At 41.0% G+C, this 24,836-nt stretch overlaps 1 protein-coding gene across 2 annotated transcripts in view; it reads left to right on the forward strand.

Moving 5' to 3' along the window:
* cdk6 (cyclin-dependent kinase 6) overlaps positions 1-24,836 on the forward strand; it is a 34,606-nt gene that overhangs the window by 2,387 nt on the left and 7,383 nt on the right. For both annotated transcript variants that reach the window (XM_034124773.1, XM_034124774.1), the window contains 3 exons: positions 3,565-3,700; positions 10,401-10,568; positions 22,385-22,494. In XM_034124773.1, coding sequence (XP_033980664.1) covers positions 3,565-3,700; positions 10,401-10,568; positions 22,385-22,494 — 414 coding nt within the window. The remainder of the gene's footprint in view (positions 1-3,564; positions 3,701-10,400; positions 10,569-22,384; positions 22,495-24,836) is intronic.

Raw genomic sequence — 24,836 nt, forward strand, 5'->3', positions numbered from 1 at the left:
ACGCACCTCAGCCTCATCCTATGGCGTTTTCAGCCTTTCTAATAATTAGGCCTTTACCAGTCTACACAATCAATTACGTTTTCATATACCTGGCATTTAATTCAAAGTAGCCTAGAGCTGCAACTAAGTGCTTTTGAACTATAATTTAATCTACCAATTATGTTCTCAACTAATGGGTTGGTTTATAAAACGAATAATAGTGAATACATTCCAAAGTTGTGTTTTTAAATGTCTTGTCTTGGTAATTCAACACCCAAATATAATCAGTTTGATTTGAAGTTTCCTATTTTGGATGGTTGAAAACAGCGTTTTCGGCTATTTAGCATTAGATAAATTACTTAAACGATTAATCAGTTTAACAGGTTGAAGCTTTCCTTTTGATGTTGTCTTGTAATTCATTGTGTTGTCTGTAGAATGTATTTAGAGAAATTACAACATCAAAATGTCCTAGACCCCACCAACGTCACAATTTCCCCAACAGAAAACCCAAGGTTATTCAGTTTAATATCAGGAAAGGCACATAATATATTCATATTTGAAAGACTGCAGGTAGTTAAAATGTAAAATTATACTGTTGGCAACTTCCTATTGACTTATTGATTAAATTACAAATCATTACAGCTATAAAGTGAGTGCCTATTTTAGAATATTTGAACGCAAGCACATTACAAGTTTGAAGCGTTTTTTATGTTCAATGCGAGTGTGCTCATCAATACTAATCTCTGCTGTCAAAGTGCCCTTTAGCCTGACTGTCTCACTGCTCACTTACTGTAAGTAAGATTGGATTCACTGAATAAACTCCTTTTAGAGACAAGTTACTAACAGCCTAGCTTCCTCTATGCCCCGCTGACAGAGGCCATTTTCTTTCAGTTTTGAAATGAATTGTTCTGCCGGAGGTCAGCAGTCAGATACTGCGTCACATGTTGGCACCAGCCAAGGATCTGACCTTGCTTGTGCTTTTTTTTATTTTGGAATATGGAGGGCTGTGGGATTGAAGGGGGAATCCCTAAATGAATTTCAGATGCATGTCTTGTGCTTCTGTGCATCTAACAATAATTCCCCTGTGCATAAATGAATAGTAGTGGATAATGGTTTTCTGTTAACAGGGTCACAATTTGCCTTATTTCTTACTGACAGACAAATAATGAATTGGGAATATGTTTTCTTAGGTCATTTTTATTAAGTGGTTGAGCACTCTTTGTGCACTATTGTGGAAGCATTAGTTGTAATAATATGCAGGGCTATTTGTTGCAATAAATCAATTCAAGAGTACAAACCATCTGCTCTTTGAACTATCAGAGCCAGTTTAGCCAAACAGCATAGCAAAGCAGTCCAGGCCAGGAAGGGTGCATTGTGGGCCTTCTGTGTGACTCCAGGCAACCCCTGGATGTTAGTAATGAGGCCCATTATTCATTCCATATGTTCAGTGTCTGCTGAGAGCCCCCATTGTAGCCCAACAATCGAGCCGTGAGGGGCGTTTAACCCCAGCGCTTCAAGAGGAGGGCGCCATTTATTCTGTGACATCATGCACAGTACTAATACCTTGAATGAATCGCCTCTCACTGACTCCAGTATATCCAGGTCCGCTGATTACAAGGGTGTTGGCAGGAACACACGATGCCTCGTTGGATAGGAATGAAAGCGTTTCCGCAGAGATTTACTAATTTCTTCACATGCTTCCATTTTAAACAGCTTATGTAGATTAGCTAGTGATTTATAGTAACATATGCCCCGAAAAAGTATCACATTATTGGACAGACATTGAGTTGGGCCACCATGAATTGATATTTTCAGCGATATTCATAATTGTATCTCTTTTAGCTATCAATATTGACTTCAATCCAATCAAGCGTTTTGAGGTTGGACGTTTAAACTGCGATACCCTCAACATTTTACATTTAATAAAATGTAAGGGTACCCATTGGGTTGGCACTATTAAAAGGCCTGACCAGAATGTATAACTTATTGTTTTATTGGGTCAATAAATATATTGCAGTCACAGGTTAAGTCTAAGTCATGGGAGATAAAAATATTCGCCTTTGTGTTTTATAGCTTACAAATGTAATCTGTCTTTAGAAATCAGATTTACCATTTCATTGGCTTATTCATTTAGACAAACATTCCATACTTTAAAGGGTTACAGTAACCCATTATTTTGTATCCTAACACAACTTGTCAGATAGTAATCCATCATGGCTTTCTTCGTCTCCTGTGTTGTGGTGGGGAAAGATGCTGCCTCTGCAACAGCTACAAGGTCCACTCGACTTCCCATAGAGCATCAGGAGTTGTCATAGTGCTGGTTGAGGAATGCTGCTTGTGGTCCCCAAGCTCTTTGAAGGGGACATACTGGATAGCTTTTTTCAGCTTTTCACCAAAGCCTGCCTTGGCAGGTCTGCCGAAATAATCTGGATTCTTGGCCTTAGTTTGTTGCCTAGTGAAACACAGCCATAAAAGCTGGTGTTTGGGGCCTAAATCTTTTAAAACATTGTAAAGAAGTACTTTTTCCGTGCAACCTAACACAATGTTATCAGAGTTCCAGCCGCACAGCATAATTCTGCTCTCCAAACGTGTACATTTTGCTATTGAAAGTTTCTTTAGAATAACCATAGCCAAGGGTCCAGACACAGGTTCTTGTCATAAAATTCAATGTCTAAGAATGGATGACTCTTAACTGTCCAACCACCATGACCTTTCCAACCCTCAGATGTTGAGGTTTTACTGGAAGTTTTTTTTTGAGACAACATGTCCCTTGTGTCTTGTATATTTTGCTGCATCATAGGCTTTTTTTCTCATGCAGACATTTTGACCAGTCATAGCAGGAAACACATAGGCGTAACTAATAACATTAACGAGGGCTCCATTACATTAAGGTGTTCCAGTAAGTCGTAAGTCATTAAAAATGTCATTAGTTACACCTCTGTTTGATTGACATGTCTACTGCTGGGTACGGAGTAACTCTCGGTCACTCTGTTTGCTTTAGACAGCACACAATTGTAGCTTTCTTTAATTTTGATTGTCCCATGTGTAAAATGTTTTTATTATACAAGAGACTGCATTTAGAAGCTTTTGACAGGGGAACCAAAAAATATGTGTTCATAAGCAATCGTGTTACAACAAAGTCAATGCTTTGCCTTTGCTATCTGTGCATATTACTATCTTTTAATTAACAATGCATCTGTCACTATAGAGCAGGGTACAAAACAAAGCACCATTTCCTAGCTAAATGCTTCTAAAATATACAGATTGCTCTTTTTATATATCGCCCCAAACATAAAAGTAATTATCTACAGATTGATTGGTCAAATGTGAACAAAACAAAAAAGGACATTATGTATTCCTCTACTGAGTAACGTTTTTAAAGTATATTTTGATAATTTTGAAGATAATGAGGCAAAACAATTAAATGCATTGAAAAAGGAAGAATACGCAAACAATGAGGACATGATAGCAACGGGATATTCCGTCTTATTAGTTGGATTCAGAAGCTTTGTTGCAGCATGCTGAGTGGCGTTGACTAATTGAATCAATTGTGTTGATCTCTTCCACCTGTTACTCTTGTTCTAGGTTGTTCGATGTGTGTACAGTCTCTCGGACTGACCGAGAAACCAAGCTCACGCTGGTCTTTGAGCATGTGGATCAGGACCTGACCACCTACCTGGAGAAGGCCCCTGACCCCGGAGTACCGCCTGAGACCATCAAGGTACCACTGCCATTGTTAACTTGAAGTACTAGAAGATCTGTCTTTAATGGCTGTGTGACTTGTGATTGCTTCACTATTGCAACATCACTGAGGAATACACAGTTGATATTTGTAGAAAGCACATTAACTTAATTTAAAATAAATGTTTACAGTTTCATTTAAAAATACAAGTAGTAAGCTATTGGCTAATACTCTTGTGTCTCGCAGCTGTTCTGTTTAGTAATGAGTGGGTTTTCTTAGCCAGAGAGGACAGAGTGCAGTTCCCTTTAAAACATCAGAGGTACCAGAGCATTTTGAAGGGCAGCACATGTGGCAGATGGGCTCCAAATTAGAGGCTCCCAGCCTTCTCTATTTTCACTCTGCCCTCTCTTTCCAAGTTTACACTGTATTACAGAGGGTAACAGAGAAAAAGTGTGAGAAACTAGCCTTTCAAATGGCCCCTTTTTTGGGATTAAAAATAAGTTAATTTAAAGCCAACAATACTTCACAGTGGTTTGAATTTACCAACTAAATTCAACAATGCTATCGATTTCTCTAATTCATAAAAAAAAATTCCCTGCGTTTCCATTTACAATCTGCCTAAAGGTCGGAAATGGACGTGTCTTATTTGAATCTTTCCCACACTCGTACCTTTTTCAAAATCACTTTATCCCATTTCACCCTAAGGTCGAAACCTGTATAGTGTATAATATTGAAGAGATATATTTCTATATTTAGAGAGGGGGCCCTCAGAGTTTTAAGTGTCACAGTGAAACGGAGAAGTTCTGGAAGCTAGAATAACCATTTGTTTTCACCCCAGGGTCCGTTTTATGTGTGAACGTTTTGTGTGGAGCTGTAATATTTGTGATATGCTTAGTTTGCAAGCGTAGACGAGTCAGGTAGATCACACCTGAGGCTTTCCCCAGGTTTTTGCTGAAGCTAAAACTGTGTATGAGACTTAAGTTTTCTATCAGTATCTCACAGAGATGGAGTACTCGAGTCCTGGACTCGGACTTGAGTCGGACTCGAGTGCCGATGTAACTATTTAGTATATGTTAATTTATTCGTCATCTATCCTACATGTGTGTCAACTTAAGTGTTTACACTGCTCCGTTGTCCATTAACTTCCGCTAAAAGTTCCTTCAAAATAAGATTCCCGATCTTATTACTATCAAAATAAAAGTGCAAAACGAAAATATTGGCATACAAATATAATCACTTCTCTAAAAGGTAACCCATTTTAAATATAGTTAGACATATTAAAGGTCATTTACAATAATAATAATAATAATAATAATAATAATATTAATAATAATATTAATATTAGTAATAAGCTTTATATTTGTATAGCACCTTTTATACAAGAATTGTAGCCAAACTCGCTTCACAGCAGTTCAATAGACAAATTAGTATAAAATGACAGGATAAAAGCAATGTAGAGGAGCTACAGCTACATTTCAACAAATATATCCACAAAGATTAATACATGAAGACTTGTGACTCGGACTCGGACACTCCTTGGGTGACTCGGACTTGGACTCGGACTCGACTCCGACTCTCCGTGACTCGGACTTGAAAAGTGGGGACTCGAGAGTGACTTGGACTCGTGAATTGGTGACTTGACTACAACACTCTCTGTGCGGTTATGATTGTTTTGATCATGATTTTAGGCTCCAAATATTGCACTGCACATGAAAATGTTTACCTGCCAATGACAATTATAATTTGTTGCATTTCTGTCAGTGAATGGATTTGTTGAGAGAAAATGTACCTGCAACTAATACATTAAGTGTTTGAGGTATTTGATTATTATGAAGGATTTTTTTTTATGTCACCATACTTAATTTCTTAGCTTAGGTCAGTGGTTCTCAAACTTTTTCTGTCAGGCCCCCCTTTTGGAGAGAAAAAAAAAGTCGGGCCCCCCCCCAACACAAATAGTCACGTAATGGGCCAAGTTAACATTTGTTAAAATACATCAATATGAACGTGAGCGTTCCTTTCAAAAAAATAAAAAAATCACTTTGCTAGAACAGTGATAATAAAACAATGCTCCATAAGTCTGTGTGCTCCAAAAAATAAATACATAATACAATTGTGCAACCCCTTTGCTAGAACAATAAGTTATAATACTTTGCCACTTTGCAATCTGTGCAAAAAAATGAAAAGAAAGAAAATGCTGATATTTGGCAAAAAAGTTTGTCTTATCACAGGTGGTTGCAATGAGCCTGTTTTGCACTGCACATTTCTTCAAAACGGGGTTGCAGGCTCAGTGGCGGCACCAGAGATTTTCTTTTGGGGGTGCTGTGGGGTAGCTTGACGTTTCATAGAGGGTGCACAAACATGTAGGCTTCCCCATTAAGGTACCGGTCGCTACAGTGGAATTTTCTACTGCAACAATCCACACGAAAATACACAGTACACCCGCTACTGTTACAATGAAGGCTCGATAATCAGCTCACGGCATATAGGTGTAAGCAGGGGTAAAGTGCTATTTTTATAGGTGGTGTGTGGACCTAACATCCTCCAGGGGGGTCCGGGGTCATGGTCCCCCGGGAAGATTTAAAAAAAATATTGAAGTTAAAAGCATCAATCTGGTGCATTTTCAGAGCAAAATGAAGAGATCTATGGATACATCTCTCAACACCCATATGAAACAGAACTGTAAGCAGATTTTCTTTTTCTTTATGGATATTTTACAAATCACTCAATCATACCTGTTTTTCATTTATTCTCTTATTTTTGTATACCTATAATGATCATATAAACGTGTGCCTTGGAAATAATTGTTTACATTAATCGTGACCAAACCGTTTGAGACCCACTGAGATAACTTAGACTAAAGTTAGGACTCTCCTCCACCTTGTTGTTGAAAAAGCTCCTTATACCCGTTAGTGTAGCTCGCTAGCACCAGACGCACCAGGTATCTAATACCTAATATATATATATATCATTCAAATAACTTGTATATAGACTCGTACTGCACTATTCCACATCATCACTTTATTTTATAACTATTTTTCTTTTTGTATTGCTCTTGCTCTTATTGTTATTATGTTATTATGTTGCATTGTTGGAGAAGCCTGTGACATAAGATTTTTCAACTACATAATTACTCTGTAGCTATGTCAGATTGACAATAAAGAACCTTGAACGCTAACAACAACGATCTCCGGTACTGGTGCGCTCTCTCTCGCTCGTGCACGCACACAAAATGGCTCGTTCCACACACACACACACACACAGAGCCGAGCTTGAATGAAACACAGAGACCCAGACATACTTGTACTGTACTGTAGCATATAATTTTTTATTTTTTTGTCATAACTATTTTTCCTCCTGGTCTCTTGTGCCCCCCCCCCCCATCATGCCTCTGCCGCCTCTTGCTCCTGGCTTTTTTTTTAGATAAAAAACACATTTTAGAAAATAATTGTTATTGGTCTTTAGTTGTAACCATTTTAATGTTCATGAGGTGTTTATTTGTTACTCGGACAAAAGAAAATGAACTGTCACTTTTGATAATTGAGTAATCAGCCTCTTTCTTAATGTAGCTTTGCTGTTAATCATTAGGTGCATCCACAATCCAAAGATGTTTTGTTCTGAGGCAACAATCAAGTGCAGGGCTAAACACCTGTTGTCCTACAAAATGGTGAAGCACAGTATGTGTTCAAATGGGGACCTCGGCAGATGTTTTTGGAAAGTCTATTTTTGGCACTTGATTGTACACACAAAATGAAGGAAGTTAAGAAGGAAAAAAGACATGAAATGGATGAGAAGTTCAAATACAGTTTGCTCTAATAACCCTGCACACCTGGCTAGTTGCTCTGCGAAGAGGACATCTTTGTCAGTTTCATAAATAACCCAACTTGTTAAACACATCTCTCCCACTAACTATGATTTTGGAAAAGTTCTTGGGAAGAGGTTTCCAGCACTGTACAGAAAACACTTTGAAGCATACGGCCCCCTTATAGTCCCCCTCCTTCTGTTGCTTTCTCCTAACATCCATACAGCTGAGGCCTTGAGGGGACAAAAAGACAATGATCAAGTGAAGAGATGACACAGGCACCATCCCCTGTTATTTCTAGGACAGTGGACACTGCACAGTAACACCCCCCTTCCCTGCAACTTAATTTGCCCTCGGCTAAAGCAGATGACACCAGATAGGGGATCAAAGTCCAGCAGTCCCAAGTTTATCAACTCTGTGCACATCTCAATAATGTATTATCTTTTCTATAGTGTCACCCTTAAAAACCCTAACCCAAAAAACCATTCACCTTCAGCCAAAGACCAAAAAAACAAGCATACTTTTCCTTTAAAATCAATGCACCCCCAGCACCAGGCACCCCACTCTGCCCCTGTCCTTTTTGGCCCCCCACCCTCCACCACCCACTCAGTCTTACTCAGACTCAAGACCCACCACATGGTCATTGATGAAAGAGGTCCTCCTCCAGGAATCAAATGAGCTGGAAGGACATCAAGGAGCCGCGCTGCCCCAGCCTCAGTGCTCCTCCGCCGGGCCAGCGCTTGGGTCTCACCCACCCTCCTCCTCCGCCATCGTCCAAGCCTCCACAGCTCTATTCTCTGGGCCCATAAAGGGGGGAGGTTAATGAAGCATGGGGAGGGAATTACACTAACGCTAACCGGCAGATGTCCCATATTGTGCAGAGCTACAATAAACAATATGGCTGCCTCTGGTACATTTGCATTAGAAAAGGAGGTGCACTCAGAAAGCCATGTTTTGACTGCAACTACTTTTTTCCTGGTCCTCCTGCTTTTTCTGGTTTGGATCTGTTGTCTTTTTTGTGTATTTTCTGTTTCCTCCTGGCCAACTTGTTTGTTGTTTTTTAAGTTTGGAGTGCTGCCAGTTGAAGACAGTTGTGTGTTGAGCAAGTCTTGTGCTGCTGAAATCAACTTTGTGAGGCTAAAAGATTGTTCAATGTGGTCTTCGGTGCAACATGTGGTCCTAAAACTTGTGGCAGTATTAATTTAGCTATTCTTAAACTATTATATTATTGCATTGCAGTTCCAATATGCTGTTGAACATAGGTGGAATGTCTTCCCATAACTCAGTTGTGAAGGTAATCGATACAACAGAGATGATGACACTAAGGCCAACGGGGCCACGATTGTTTGTGTGTTTGTCCAAGAGTCACACTTCTGAGATAATTAGTGTTTACTAGGAAATGCTGCTGAAAGGAAGCATGGTGAAATGGCTATTTAAAGCGTAGAGGAACTGATGGAGGGTGGGGGTGGGGGGGCATGCTATTGTGTCAACCCCCCCTCCACACACACACAAAATAACCAACTGCCTGCCTCTCTCCTATGACCCTGTTTGTCTGCTGCCCTCTGTGCTGGGTCATGGCTGGATGGAGATGTAGAAAGGAAGGTCTGTTTATGCATCCTGCCTGCCCTTGGTCAGAGGACACACACACACACGCACACGCACGCACACACACACACACCCTTACACAGTCTGAGGTGCCGCCTCTCACAAATAGAAAAGTAGACACATATTATGTTAACGCAGCATCAGAGGGACACCCAGTTTGTGTGTACACATCACTCCCCATCTCCACAGCATTGTGTGGGGCGTCCCGTCTCTTCCACTATGGCCGGCACAGCAGCCAGCCCCGCGCCGTTTGCTAATGTTTTCTGCTTGAGTGTGCAGACCCCTTTGACTCACTCACCAGCTGGTCGGCCGCTGAATAGAGCTGCGGGCTCAGGTCCATGTCACTTGTGAGGTCTTGGCGGAGGCTTTTTGTGGTTTGTGTTGGGGGCATTTGTGTGTGTGTTTTGGGGGGGCTGTACAGGCCAGGATACAACAAACCCCACCAGCATTGTAGCATTTCGATTTACAAATGACTCTCTTTTCTAACAGACTTCAATACTTCCATACGCAGACTACATATTTATCTGTTTGGGCCTTTGGCTCTACCTAGACTTCATTCTATCGAACAATCCAGACCATAGCTCTGCCAAAACCGCCAGGCCACAATCCCTTGTAATGACATGTTATTTGTCTACAGGTGCGGGACCTGTTTTGAGAGTGGTTCGGTATGAAAAGAACAAGTCTAAGCTGGTTTTGTACATAGTTCATCTGTGTTACTTGTGCAAGTGTGTCATGGACACAGTGAGGTCAGTTTTTGGGCATTAAAACAGAACAAGCGCCAATTAACTCGGAGCCGGACAGCTGCTGAGAAACAGAGATCCATGCTTGTTCAGAACGGGGCCTCTTCCTGCCTCTATCATGAATGTGTGTCAGTTATCAAGCATCTGCTGCAGTCGACAAGAAAAGACACAGGCCTCCTCTAGTTAACTCCCTCCATACCATGGTCTCTCAGCCTTTAGACTTCTCAATGCAGGGTCTTTCAGGCCTTTGCTTGCATGGTTGACATGGGAATTAATTTAAATGTAAAATTGAGAGGTGTGGGGTCATAAAGCCATCTGTCTTTGACCTTTTGAAAGGACAACTACGACTGAACGTTTGGAAGCCGAATTTGTCACATGACGCTACCTTTTTAAAAAAGTGTTATCATACTTCAACCATCTGGGGTTTTTGGTTTCTTAAGTGTCACACTCATTGTCATTTCATCAGCACGGGCACAATATCGTAAAGCTTAGATCATGGCATATCATCTTCACTTTATAGATTCTGTATTTCTGTAATGTCTGTATAAATCCCCCTCCCTTTCTCTTCTTAGTCTTTCTGTTTTGTTTCCTACAGGATATGATGTACCAGCTGCTCCAGGGGCTGGACTTCCTGCACTCGCATCGCGTGGTTCACCGTGACCTGAAGCCCCAGAACATCCTGGTCACCAGCGGAGGTCAGATCAAACTGGCCGACTTTGGTCTCGCCCGCATCTACAGCTTCCAGATGGCCCTCACCTCTGTGGTGAGTGATGTTGTTGATATTTCTCAACTCAGTATGGCTCATCCAATAGTTCCTTGAAACGGAGTGACTCAAAACAAACAGTCCCAAACCAGTGATCCTACAGGTTCACAGATTGCGGCCCAGAGGCTATTATTGCTGGGTCAGAGACACTAATAGATTATGAAAGGGTCATATTGATCTGATATATTGGTTTGTCACAGTAGGGTTTGATGCCCCTGTTAACATTTGTAAGCATTATGTTCTACATCTTATCCTTAGTCTTGTGTTTGAAATCTCAATACAAATGATTTAAATCTTACTAAAGCAGTGCATTTGATGTATCCACAGAGTCTGAAGGTTTTTAAAATACAAGTTGTAGCCACTATTACTAGATGATATAGCAATCAAATGATATATTTGTAGTTAAGCATGTGTGTTTCGAAACAGGGACATTTATTTTGAGAGTAAACATCAAATTTAGATGTTACATCGCACCCGTAAGTCATTTGTCCCCTCTTTTTTTTATGTAAAGATACACATAACACGAAAGATAAGTGACAAATAAAATCTATGCAATAAGTATCAAGTGAGATAATAACAACAATAACTCAATCGATGAACTTGTGCAATACAAATTAACTTTAATTACCCCGCTCTTTCCTTGAAAATGCACGCTAGAATATTTTATTACATTATCAAACGAATTACTCATTTCCTTTTGCACATTACTCACCAAAAACATTAGTGTGTGCATGTATGCTTCTGTTATTGCAAATTAAAATGTTGCAAGCTTATGCCATTCTCAACCCCACACACACTGCCTTGCACTACACTCCCATCTCCAGAGAGTTAGATGAAAAGCATCTAATGTGATGGAGGGGGCACTTACAGGGCATCAGCGGGTAGCTCTGCTGCAATGTGCCAAATGATAGGGTTTCTCTGTGTAAAGTGAGAGCCAAGGGCCCCCGTGGTCTGTCTCAGGAATCCCTCAGTGGCTGCTGCAGACAGGGATGGGACAGACGAGAAGAGACAGACACCCCTCCCTTTCCACAGTCGGCACTTTGATGTCCAACTGTTGAGCTCTGGGCTCTGATGACCAGATAAAATAGAGAGGGAGACTGAAAGGGGTCTTTGGAAGAGCTTGAAATAGGGAGAGATGAGACTTTTAAGATTAAGTTAGCCAGCAACAGTAGCTCTGTAGCTTGTTATATGACACCATTTACTAAAGAGAAGAAGGTTTTCTTATTGGCCCTCACATTCAGACGGATGTATGCCTTTTAGCTTCTTTTGTTCATCAACCTGACAAGTCTAGACCCCTCTGGTTTTATTTTTGTTTGGGTATTGTATGGCAGTCTGTATGGAAAATCTTCAATTTTATACGTTGTTTTTCAATGGAGGATAACCTTTTAGCATAGGCTTTCTTGTTAGTTTTCAAATAATGTACCCCTAACAGACAAAACATTTTTAACACTGATACTAAATTCACTGTGAAATATACTGTGCCACGAAGACAATGCAACTTTTTTTATGGCAAGTTAACAAAGCTCATGGGAACTTAAGTCAGGCTCATCAAAAAAATGTGCAGCATATGGCCATCTGAAGTCAATATAAACATCCTTTGGGTGAAAAATGCTAACTTTAATTCTATTATATTGTCATTGGGCAACAAGATGAGAAGCCAGGCTACTGACATGCATACTGTATTTCTTGGCAAAGGAAGAAATGACAAGGAAAAGTAGTCATCGTGGGCTTAAAAAAAAGGTATGAAAGTGAGTGAGGAATTACAGTTTTAATTTGGAATTGTTCACATATTTGATCCCAGATTATTGCAATGTAATGAAGGTGTTAATGATAAAAAGTGAATATGAGGTTGCATTATTAAGACAGCAGTTATTAGGATGGACTGATTAATATCTGCATTAGAATTGTCAGACATTTATTTTCTTGTTGTGATCATTAGTTTCAAAATGTAGACTTTATTTCTCTTTTTCCGTTTGAGTAATGTGTGACTGTGCATTAAACTGTAATTTCTCCTTTTTTTTTAAAAACATACTTTTTTATGATTCACATAAAGAGTCAGTATGTCTCCCAGGTCATTTCAGTAAATGATCATTCAGATTGATGAAAATACACCCTTACCTCTCATAGGAAGACGTACCTAACCAAAGCATTTACATAATGTTACATAATGTTACACAATATTAAGTGTGTGTGGTTTCACTTTGTGTAGTTAAACTTCATTTATGACTAGACGTGACACTTTTTCTCGAGGGAAGAATACTTAATGGGGAATTCACCTTGTACGTGTGAGCCACAAATCTCAAGCCCCGAAACCACTCAAGCACACACAGAGGCACTTAACATGACTGTGTTTTTGCACAATCTCACACACATTTATCTCCAGACTGGGCCACAAATGAGATGGAGGTAAAGTGTGAGTATGCGTGTGTTAGTGCACGCATGCTCTCGTGCTGCAATGTGGGCACAGGATCTTTGCTTCTAGATTAATGTTCCTGTGTCTGGAAAACCCCTATCAGTCCAACACACACACAATCTCCATTCATCCATTCAGTATTTCCTCTTGCTAATGAAAGCAGATAATCTACACTGTATGCAGCGCACATGTTCACCAATACACACAGCATTTAAGAGGATCTTCCCCTTTGCCCAACAGACAAGCAGTTGCTTATTTAGTCACCTAATGCCACCGTTACTGGCAGACAGATGGGCTTTGGAGAACTGCTGTTGCTTAAGCGAATAAGACACTTCTCTCTCACTTTCAAAGTGATTCATTTAGCACTTCTACAATGACAAAATGGCTGAAGTGAGCATTTGCATAACTGTGTCAAAGAGTCCCTCGCTCCCCCCTCTAACTGCTTATCTGCTGATAATTTACCAGCATTGCTTGAACTTCGCTTTTTGAGATGACTTTGCTTTCTCACCTAGTAGCCACATGCCGAGTTGTTCATGTCATTTACAAAATAAATGTAGTATTTGTGTGTATAGAAACGTGTGTGTGATGGAGTCTGGTTAATTTGCACATGCATGGTTGCGTGTGACTGATGGCCTCATCGGCATCACCCGCCAACCATGTTGCACATATTTCACCCTCCCCGAAAGAGAGGGAGCGGGAGCTAAGGAGGGAGGGAGACCACCCATTGGGTTGGTACTGGGGTCCAGATTAGGCCGCCCCTGGCAGTCCCTGGAGGTCCGTTGCTTTGTTGATGGTTTTTTAATGACCCCAGTCAGGCTACAGGCTCATTGTGCTGCCTTGAGTGACAGGCAGATGGGAAAAGCTGATGGGTTAATCTGACATACCAGAAAACAGAGAAGGGTCTTTTTTCTATCCATCTCATTGAGATCCCATTTCTGCTTAAGCGGTCCAGGGGAAGCCGTTTCTTTTGATCTCCTTTTTTAAATTTGGAATAAATGCAACAGTAAAACCCAAAAGTCTACAGTGTTACTAAAACTCACACAAGTTTAAAAAAAAACTACTTATTAACAACAGAATACTGTTTATAACTTGGGCTTGATTGATCAAAGACCCAAGGAAATCTTTCATCGTTTGACTTGAACCCATCCAATTAAAGTAGGGGGATACATTCCTAAAACATCTTAAGTATCAGTATTAGCTTGCCAAGGGTGCAGAGTTCTTGTCTAAGTTCTCACTAGCTACTAACGTTGGGAAGAAGTTAGATGTAGCCTAGGACTGATATTTATTTAGACCTGCTGAAAATTCGTCCACAGGCATGGCACCATGGCTTTTGAGGGGAAATCCCTTTAGCAAAGCCAAATAACTTGGAAGATCTCTCTTTTCCATCTATTACGATTATTCATCATGTATCATTCGAACACTATAAACAGTGCAATACATTCATAAAACTATGACTTAACTTTGCCAGCAACTTTTACCTTTATCTACGCCTCTTAGTGGCAAAGATAAGATCCTTGTGACTATGGCTCCTTTCTCTGGAAGAGGACTATATGTTATGTCAGGTGAGCTTTTCCAAAGATAACCTAAAGTGACCGGAGCTTGGTTTGCTTTTCATCTTCATCAGCAACATATTGGCAACCTTTGTAACACAAGGCTGACAGGATGGTCCCATGAAACACATTAGCTTCCGCTCACATTCATGTCATGTGCATGTCGTTGCCTGTCAAATTTAGATTTGGAAAACCAAGGGGAATGCCACCAGTCTATTGTGTTAGCACTTGTTGTTTTAACTCCTGTTTTTCTAGTTTTAAACCAAATAAACCGAGGGGTTGACATAATTCACAGGCGATGACTAGATAAGCTTATTAGTGGAGAAACATGTTTTTGTCTTGCCTCCGAGCTTATCTTAAGTGAGGATGTTATTGAGTCAAAGGGAATTGTATGACGCTTTCCTGACTTATTCCGCAAATAAAACATGTCTTTTATGTGATCAAATGAACCAATTATTTTTGGCAGTCACCGTCATAGTTTCCTGTAAACTCTGTTAGTTGGTGACGTGCAGAAGAGTAAAATAGTTACCTGATTTAAAGGTATTTTCCCCACTCTTTCCCCTAGTTCCTCTGCTTATAGCCCTCCCACTACGCTTACCAGAATAAGACACCCATATCTCAGACGACATTAAACAAATTGAAACCAGATTTCCTGCCCGTGCTCAAACAGCGGACAGGCTTTTACAATATAAAGCTTTCAAGGGCAGTCTGGATCTGTACATTCATTATGAATGTGTTTCCTATTTAAAGCACTAACTTGACTATGAATGTAAGTTAACAATCTGTGGGTGTTGGTTTAGGGCAAGTGAAGATTGGTGTGTTCTCACTTATCACAGTTTATTGCGAGATAGTGTTGATTATGCACATGAGATGTCTTAAAGTTGGCAAACCACATGCTTTTTGATGTTAGCTCTTTTCGCACTTGGTTTTTATAATGAAGCTTTATTTACCATTTTTACGTTAATGATTTTGAGCAAATTTCAAGACTCACAAAACACTGACATGCTTCACTAGAATCCCTTGTAATGCAACAGTCTTAAGGCGCACTGGTGACACTGAACTGGACATGTATCCCTTCTTTTGCCAGACAATGTGTTTTTACTCTGGACAGACAGAAAGAAAGAAGGAAAGAAAGGCAGGCAGGCAGGGATAGGGGAGGGGGGAACCTTGCACTGCACGCAGGAGAGCACGTGCAGCACACTCTGGGAATGTTTAGATATCTCCTCAAACAGCTTCGCATGGGAAAAAAATAAAAAGTCTTCCTCTATGCTTTGACTGCAGCCGGCTGGAGCAAAGGGGCTGGCCTCAATTTGACATAAGCAAACACACACACAGAGTTCACACATGTAGGAACAGGGATAAACTGTACGTACAATTCAGACAATCACATTGTATTTAATGTTTGCACACACTTTTACATTCACATTCTAAGTCATGGTTTTCCTGTGCGTCCTGATTATGTTTGTGGGATAGAGCACACACTCTCCTGAACTTCACTAAATTAATCGTTGATGGCCTCTTGGCAATGCTCCAGGTGGGGAAAAGGCGGTACTGACCTGTGTGTGTGTGTGTGTGTGTGTGTGTACATGGTGCATGTGCACACTCCCGCACACACCGGCATCTGGATATTAAAGCCTTGTCTGTACCAGCAACGGCAAGAGGAAGAGGAGGGGGAAAAAAAGAGAAAAAATTACAGCATATATCAGGAATTTTCCAGCTAATGATGTGCGGATGTGGTAGCACTGGGGAGAGAGAGCCACTGACTGTGCTGTCTTTGTTTCGCTCGCCGAGGGCCCCATGCTGCATTCCTGTACACTGTGCATACTTTGGCAACAGTTGTAGTGCTCCTTTTTTCTGTTTTACTGTATACAGTTTGTGTGCTGCTCTTGCACTTTTCTTTCCAGCCTTGTAGCTCTCCCTCCCTCAGACTCTACCTTTCCCCATCATCTCCTTTTTGAAATACCATGTCTCTCTCGCCTTCCTTATTTCCTTTCTTGGCCTGGTGCAGCTGTATTGTTAGGACAGTAAATTGTCCTTTTTGCAAAACAAGAGAAAGAGAAAGAGGGAAAGTGAGGGAGGAGTGAAATAATGGTGTTTACAACATGGCTGACTGCTAGAGCTTCGAATGGGGCCTCTCTGGAGACACAACATTACAGCCATAGCTCCACTGTACTCTGAGTGCATAGTTCTGCTCATATTATTATAACATCCGCTCTCCTTCTCCCATATGTGGCCTGCCTATACACTCTGGAGGCTTTATCGGTTTTCGTTCCTTGGATGCACATAGAAAGACTTTAATTTGTGGTGAATTGCTTCCGGAATGTAGTCTATTCTAGCCTTAAAGTCTTAAAGTAAGAAACATTCGAGCAATAACCTAGAGGGTATTAACTTAGTGTGTGTGTGTGTGTGTGTGTGTGTGTGTGTGTGTGTGTGTGTGTGTGTGTGTGTGTGTGTGTGTGTGTGTGTGTGTGTGTGTGTGTGTGTGTGTGTGTGTGTGTGTGTGTGTGTGGTGTGTGTGTGTGTGTGTGTGTGTGTGTGTGTGTGTGTGTGTGTGTGTGTGTGTGTGTGTGTGTGTGTGTGTGTGTGGTGTGTGTGTGTGTGTGTGTGGTGTGTGTGTGTGTGTGTGTGTGTGTGTGTGTGTGTGTGTGTGTGTGTGTGTGTGTGTGTGTGGTGTGGTGTGTGTGTGTGTGTGTGTGTGTGTGTGTGTGTGTGTGTGTGTGTGTGGTAAACACGGGCCCCCGGCCAGGCTCCATCAGCCCCACTGCATCCGGCGCTGCAGCCTTAAGCCCCTGCCTCATCCTCATGGCATCAGGTCACTGTGAAGGTCCGCATGGGGAGGGACAGAAAAATGTTTGTGTCATGGTAGCAGTGGTGAGAGTGCAACCCCAACCACCCAACATAATATGCCCTTTATTTAAAGTGGACCTGTCATACTATATTTGAATAATATATTGTAGGGCCATACCTATATAAGGTATATTTATATGTTTTCTTTTTCAAAATACCAAACAGATCATGCATTTTAGCCATGCCTCATTTTGCTCTCCTCCACCCTGTCTTTGCATGCGCTGCAGCTGACCACGCCCCCCTGCAAAGGAGGGGGCCAAGTTACGAGCGTCGTGTTACCATGCTGTTACCATGCCACGGAAACCTCTCATTCCCCTGATAGGTCAGCTCCTCCGTCCTGACGTCAGAGAAATGTTCAAATCTGGATCCATCTGTATCAGATCCGTTGCAGCCCCGTTTTTAGAGATTTGGGTATGGAGGAAAAGAGAGAGGGTTGTGTTTTCTGACACTTGGTGAGTTCCCTGGAGCACCGGGGCATATTCATGTATAAAAGACGTACAAAAGTGCATTTTGCATGATAGGTCCCCTTTAAAGAATAATTCAGGTTTATGGGCTTCCAAGGGGGCCAACTTGTAAAAAAGGACAGATGGCTGACACACTGAGAAATAAGACCCAAGTTCCTTTAAACATCAAACGCATACTGCAGATAACTTTTTGTACATTCGCAGACACACAGCACTTGGCCCTGAAGCACATGAATCCAGGCTAAAGCAGGTGCTCTACTTAAGTCACGTGCAAGTATTCACACAAACAAAATAAAACCAACGCCCCCACGCTCACATGCATGGACCACATCAGAATCAGAACACCTTATTTAGTCCCACAGAGGGGAAAGTGACATTGTTACAGCTAAAGTAAAGATATTAAGAGTATCTTTTTATAATAAAATAAGTGTAGAAGTAGTGTGATAACAATTGTCAATAGCAGCATTGTCAGACTCGTGCACAGTTTGCTGGTGGCACAGGTCCCATGGAGCTATTCAGACAGGCTTGGAGGTCCAGCCCAGGAGGTCTGGAGGTCCTCGGGCCAGGAGAAGTCATTTCCTCCCTGAAGCGGAGCAGGGAGCAGCAGTGAGGGCCAAGGAGGAGGATGGTGGTGGTGGTGGTGGTGTTGGTGAGGGGGAGGATGCTCTCAGCAGAAAGGAATTCCCAGAATGTCGTCCTTTAATCTGGAGTCAGCCTCACACACACACTCTCTCTCTCTCTCTCTCTCTCTCTCTCTCTCTCTCTCTAACTCTCTTTTTCTCTCCCATTGCTTTATCTGACCTCCTCTGGCCTTTCTGTTACTATGCGGAAGGGAAGAAGGGTGTCAGATAGGTGGGAGACAGATTGAAAAAGCAGCTGACCTAACTGGAGCAACACACTGTATCGAAAGAGTTAAACAGCTGACTCCCCTTCTCTGTGTCTGATTGTCCTACATACTGTATGCGTCTGTATCGCTGTTTCCCTGCAGCCTGTACAGAAAAGGGAGAGCAGGGGTGGGTTAATGAAGGGATGCGTGAAGCAGAACAGAGAATGAGAAGGGTGAGAAAGAGACTAAGAAAGAAGGAATGCAAACGTGGTCGGAAGAAGAGGAAGGACAGAAAGAAGCTTATAACAACAATTGGGGAAGGTTTCTTTTTACAACAGTCTTAGTGTTGTTACAATCATCTCCATGAAAACAGTTATTAAGTGAATGTGTTTAGGCCTCCACTCAAAGCACTTTCAGAGTTATAGTTTGAAAGTATTCAGTAAAACAGACTTGAGACTTCCTTCAAACACAGAGTTGCGCATTGTATGGATAGTGTGAAACTGTGTGTGATCAAAATGCTCAATGGATATTACGGTCTCTCAAAATGTTGTATCTAGACTTTACTGCATTTCAGGCATGTGTGTTTTACAGACTCATGGGCTTTCAGAAACAGACAGAGAAAGAAGGATGCTAATAGAGAAGGGAGAGGGATTGCAAGATAGAGGGAAGAGGTAGAGAGAAAAAGGGTGAGGATAAATTGGTAAGGGGAAAGCAGTGATTACAGCAGAGTGTTTGTTTGGAAAAAAACAGATAGGATCCTTCTAAAAAGTGCTTGTGTATCCACTATCTGTCTGATATAGCTTATTCATAAATTACTCACTCGTATAATATAAGAAAAAGCTTAAGAAGATTGTATTACCTTTCAAAAATGCATGCATACATTTGTTACCCTTTTTTTTTTTTCTTTTTTTTTTAAACTAAGAACAAACAGGATAAGGTAACACACAGTTTGGAAATATCGAGAGACGGACTCATGTATTGCCTCTTTGATGATTATTTACATTAGAGAAATTGTAGATGGAAGTCCTATCCCTTAATGGAAAAAATTGAATGAAAGACCCCCCCCCTGCAATAGTTGCTACATGCTACAAAAAGGGTTTCCTACAGTGTAAGTAGTCGGGGTGTAATCAGATTGCAGTATGATTTAAAGTATCTATCTTCCGGTGTCTGTGACTTGATGCATGTGTGATATAAAAGACTTCATCTGCAGTTGTGGCCAGGTTTCTAGTAACTGTATGAGGCGGATATACCCCGAGCTCTAGGTCTGTGGTTCTTCCTAGAAGGCTTTACGTGTCTGCATATGTGTTCACGCAAGCCCTGCATTTTGACTGCAGGTCTTCCAACTCCATGCAGACTGACATTTGAGCCTGCAGCTGCAAGAGTGCAAGGATCATGTTTTTTTTTCGTGTAGATCCATGCTCAATAAAAAGTTTGAGTTGGTATGAGAGATGGAAATATGATGTGCCCTAACTAGATATCAAGTTGAAAACTTAGTTTAAATCAAAGTAAGTAAGAAATAATTCCTACCAAATTAAAGCAAGTCATCATTGGGTTTTCCTATGTTGAAAGAAATATGAATGACCTTTTGTTGCCTGAATATAGAGGCAGCTGTGCAACCTCCATTCATGTTTTTCTTTGAGGTTTCACTGTTTTAAAAATCTTCAATGACCCAAGCAGTCATTCTGTTGACTCTCTGTTCATGTCACATATCTGGTCACATGGCTCAGCCAACATCTCAGCCAACTAGCCTCAACTTCCTCCCTATTTCCACTGAAGCAGGAGATGAGAAAGTATCACACTTCTGCAAAATGCAGCCCTCGGCTCTATTAATAGCGTCATTCAGTTTAGAAGAACAAAATGTGACCAAACTTTTTATTCCTCTTATCGGTCTCTGTTGAGTGCCATAATCCGAGCTCAGGGTTATGTCTGTTCATTTTCTCCAGTTTGCCTCAGATGTTAAAAATGTTCCCTTTGCACTACAGCTATTAATAACATCTCTTTTATGATATAATTCTTACTTTGTGCAGGGGTGGATTGGTAATATACAATTGCTGCTTTGTGATGCAATTCACGTTCATTGGCATTTAAACCTTTGCCATATAGCAGAATTCGGTCATATTAGGAAAGCATATTGAGCGGGAAAATAATATCTCTATCACAAGTGGCTTATCAAATTCTTTCAAAAAATATAACTAAACTATAGCTCTTTCAAAATAATACCATCGGTTTGTTTATATCATTTATCCAGACAGATGTTTAAAAATGACTTAAATGGCTTTTTCTATATTGACAGTTTACATTGAGAAGGACTGAAACTTAGTTACGGCACTTTGAGACTAATCTGTAAATGCTCAAATCAATATGCTAATGTGCTCACATTGTCAATGATGCACTTTAAGCAGATGCTATTTACCATTGTAGTTCTGCATGTTAGCATGCTAACGTTAGCTGATGGGAATCATCATTAGTTTGGCTGGTATTCACAAAGCACATTTTAAGGCCAATTTATTTTTGACCTGATGATGGAAAATGTTCATGGATAACCAAAGCAAATGGTAATACTCTTTTGGGAACCATTAATATCTATAAACCACAAAGTTACATGACTGCTGACTCAGTAATTTCTCAGACGGTACTTAAGCACACAAGCAAGGACCTGATTCCCTTTTTAATAGCTCATATTTGGCTATCTACGTCCTCTTAGGATCATTGCTCTCATATTACAAATACAGGCATGTGGACAACATCTAAAAGCTCTGGGTATCGTTTCATCCTACTCCCACAGAGAGTCAAAGCCAGCTAATAAAGATATCTAGGTGACACCGCACTCGTTCTGCTTACAAACATTCGCCTCAGACTCTAAGTTCCCGATAAGCACTCTGCAGTGCTTGAGTGGGGAACGGCAGCCAAAAGCTGTTGGAAAAATCTGGAGTTTAGGAAAGCACCTGGAACCAGTCCACTCTCTTAGTAGGGGTCACTGAGTTTTGTCTGGAGGCTTTCCCTACTGTAGCTGTTAACAATGCTGCTGCTTTCCTGCAGGCTATGGCTACACATACACACACTCACAGCTCCCAATAGAGTCACAGGGACACATTTGGAAACTATGCTTAATGGCAAGTGGCACAAAATGGCTGCTGTTGAAATTCAGGTGGGTTCAGGTTTGCTTGAAAAAGAATTGTTTTCAAATTTTAGCAGGAGGGACTGGGTTGGGTGTGGTGATTAATACCAATGATTGTCAGCTCGCTGTCACTTCACAAACATGAGACACTGCCAAGTTTCAACCAGTAAAACGTATCATTTATTATTGTAATATTGCACGTATATATATATATATATATATATATATATATATACACACACACACACACACACACACACACACACACACACACACACACACACACACACACACACACACACACACACACACACAGTAGTTTGTGTCCCTGCTGGATCACTATGGAAAGACTGTGATGTGGGTACACACCAAAATGGGAGTCGAGAGACTTGTCCTGCCAGATATGATTTCATGTCTTACGTAAGTCTAAGATTGGGACAGAGAAGTATTAACCCTATGTGTGTTAGCATGAGCCCCCCTCCTATATGGTGACATTTACTCAATGTTGCTGGCTACATGCAACAAAATAGGAGTTATTGTGACTGTGTCTTTTTGCGTTCAACCATTATTCTAAGTGGATTTTTGCTGTGTGTTGTAGGTGGTGACGCTGTGGTACAGAGCCCCGGAGGTGCTGCTTCAGTCCAGTTACGCCACACCAGTGGATCTGTGGAGTGTCGGCTGCATCTTTGCTGAGATGTTCAGGAGAAGGTGAGATCAAAGAAAATGTAGCTTTTACTACACCGCCATTGATACAATTTAAATATAAAACCAGCAACAACTTTTCCAAGATTTCACATCAGCACCCTTTGCCTACATTTGTCCAGTAATACATAAAACAAAACAAAAAATCATTCTAGCCAATAATTACACTTATTTACAACTGTGTTGAACTGTAATATCTTATTAGCATTATTATTATTATTATTATCTTGTCTTACATCGTGTTCATGCTTTCTCTTTGCAAAGGGGTTATCATTTTTGTAGTTTTAACAACACATCAGTCCCTCATTCATGCACAGTTTTTCCTCATATTTTACTGTGCTGTGTTTGCATTATAACACTTACATCTCATGTAGCTCCTTGAAAGTCTACTGATACAAGGCTTGACGGACATGAATGTAAACTACAACTTGAATGGTTGGCAGTGGCATACTGTTGTTACAGATTCAGTTATTTGGGTGTTTCTTAAACTTCTCTAAATGGCACCTGTCAGCCACATTTTGAGCAGTCGGCAATCACATTTTCAGTTGACTTATCAAACCATTACAGTAATGGCAGCCTGGATGCTGTGGTTGCAGCATGCAAGTCAAGATCCTGCTTCTTGGTGTAGGTATCGTCAGTTTGTGGTCTAACGAACTCTACACACTGGAGAGCTAGCTCATAACGGACCACTTTTCTAAAAAAAATACATTCTAAAAAAAGGTCTATTTCCTGGCTATGAGGAAAGAATACTGTTCTGGGACTTAATGACATATTCTATAATCATACCACCAATCTTATATGAATATTTATGTGCCATAGTATGCACATAATTGTGTTTTATGTGAACAATGAACTGGAGTCTAGCTTGGCTGTGGTGGTGTGCTTCAGAGTAGATAAGAACAGTAGGGCTGAGTGCCAGGAGGAGCAGCCCTGCCTGTAATTTATGCTTCCTTCCCCAACCGTCCTCACACCCCAATAAGCACAGCCACACACAACGACTCACACTTCTGCATGTGGGAATATACTGGGGACACTGGGTGCAATGTGGCACTCATGTGGTATACTGACAGATCACATATAAAAGCATAATGAAATTCAATAAAGGAATACGCTTCCTTAAAGGGAAGACGGTCACTATCGAAATTATAATTCATAATATATATATATAAGAATATCATATGCTTTGCCTTTCTGAGACACCCCATGTGGACCAACCTGTAAGATACCACCATAAAAAAACATAACATTAGGAAATATCTTGTAGAAAAATACTGCAACTGTGCCTTTCAGCTATTCATTCGTCAACCATAATCTGCACTGCACAGTGTTGTTGCATCTGTCCCTGATCTGACCTTTTTAAAACAGTCATGGTCCATACTGTTCATGTGTGATCTGGGTCATGTGTTCACACTTCTTTAGTACCCTGCTGTAAAAATTGTGACACATGATGATTTTTCATATTGCAAGATAAGATCATTGCTGTGTGATTTCACATGCATTAGGACGGCTAGCAGAGCGGAGAGTGGAGGACAGCGCCTGCTTTGTTATTCCTGGTTTCCTGTTTTTAGAGCAAGACCATTGATGAATACGGTCATATGTGACTCGGTTATGTCATGAAAACACTTCCGCTGTTTATTTACCACCAATAATGATTTGGTATCTGGAAGAATATTACAGACTGGTCATTCAGTCTACTGAGCTGCTCAATAATTCAAAATGTTTATTTTAATTCTGCATCTTTTGAGGGGAGTCGACACATTTATGTCGATTAATCAATTAGCCAATCGACAAAAAAAAGCAATTGGCAACCGCTGTACCGTCACATGTGACACCTCAGTCCACTCATTGGGATGAATAACAGGCGCTGTGCTTTATGCCACATTGAACATGTGTTAACACATCATGAATGGCAAAAAGTGAAATGAACGATTGTATGTATTATGTTCAGAGGATTTAGTGTTCCCTTTTATAGAGGGCACAATCTGAGGTTGGCACACTCCTGCCTTGGTGTGTGTGTGTGTGTGTGTGTGTGTGTGTGTGTGTGTGTGTGTGTGTGTGTGTGTGTGTGTGTGTGTGTGTGTGTGTGTGTGTGTGTGTGTGTGTGTGTGTGTGTGTGTGTGTGTGTGTGTGTGTGTGTGTGTGTGTGTGTGTGTGTGTGTGTGTGTGTGTGTGTGTGTGTGTGTGTGTGTGTGTGTGTGTTGTGTGTGTGTGTGTGTGTGTGTGTGTGTGTGTGTGTGTGTGTGTGTGTGTGTGTGTGTGTGTGTGTGTGTGTGTGTGTGTGTGTGTGTGTGTGTGTGTGTGTGTGTGTGTGTGTGTGTGTGTGTGTGTGTGTGTGTGTGTGTGTACAC

Source organism: Trematomus bernacchii, unplaced genomic scaffold (genome assembly GCF_902827165.1).
Source record: "Trematomus bernacchii unplaced genomic scaffold, fTreBer1.1, whole genome shotgun sequence".
Lineage (NCBI taxonomy): Eukaryota > Metazoa > Chordata > Actinopteri > Perciformes > Nototheniidae > Trematomus > Trematomus bernacchii.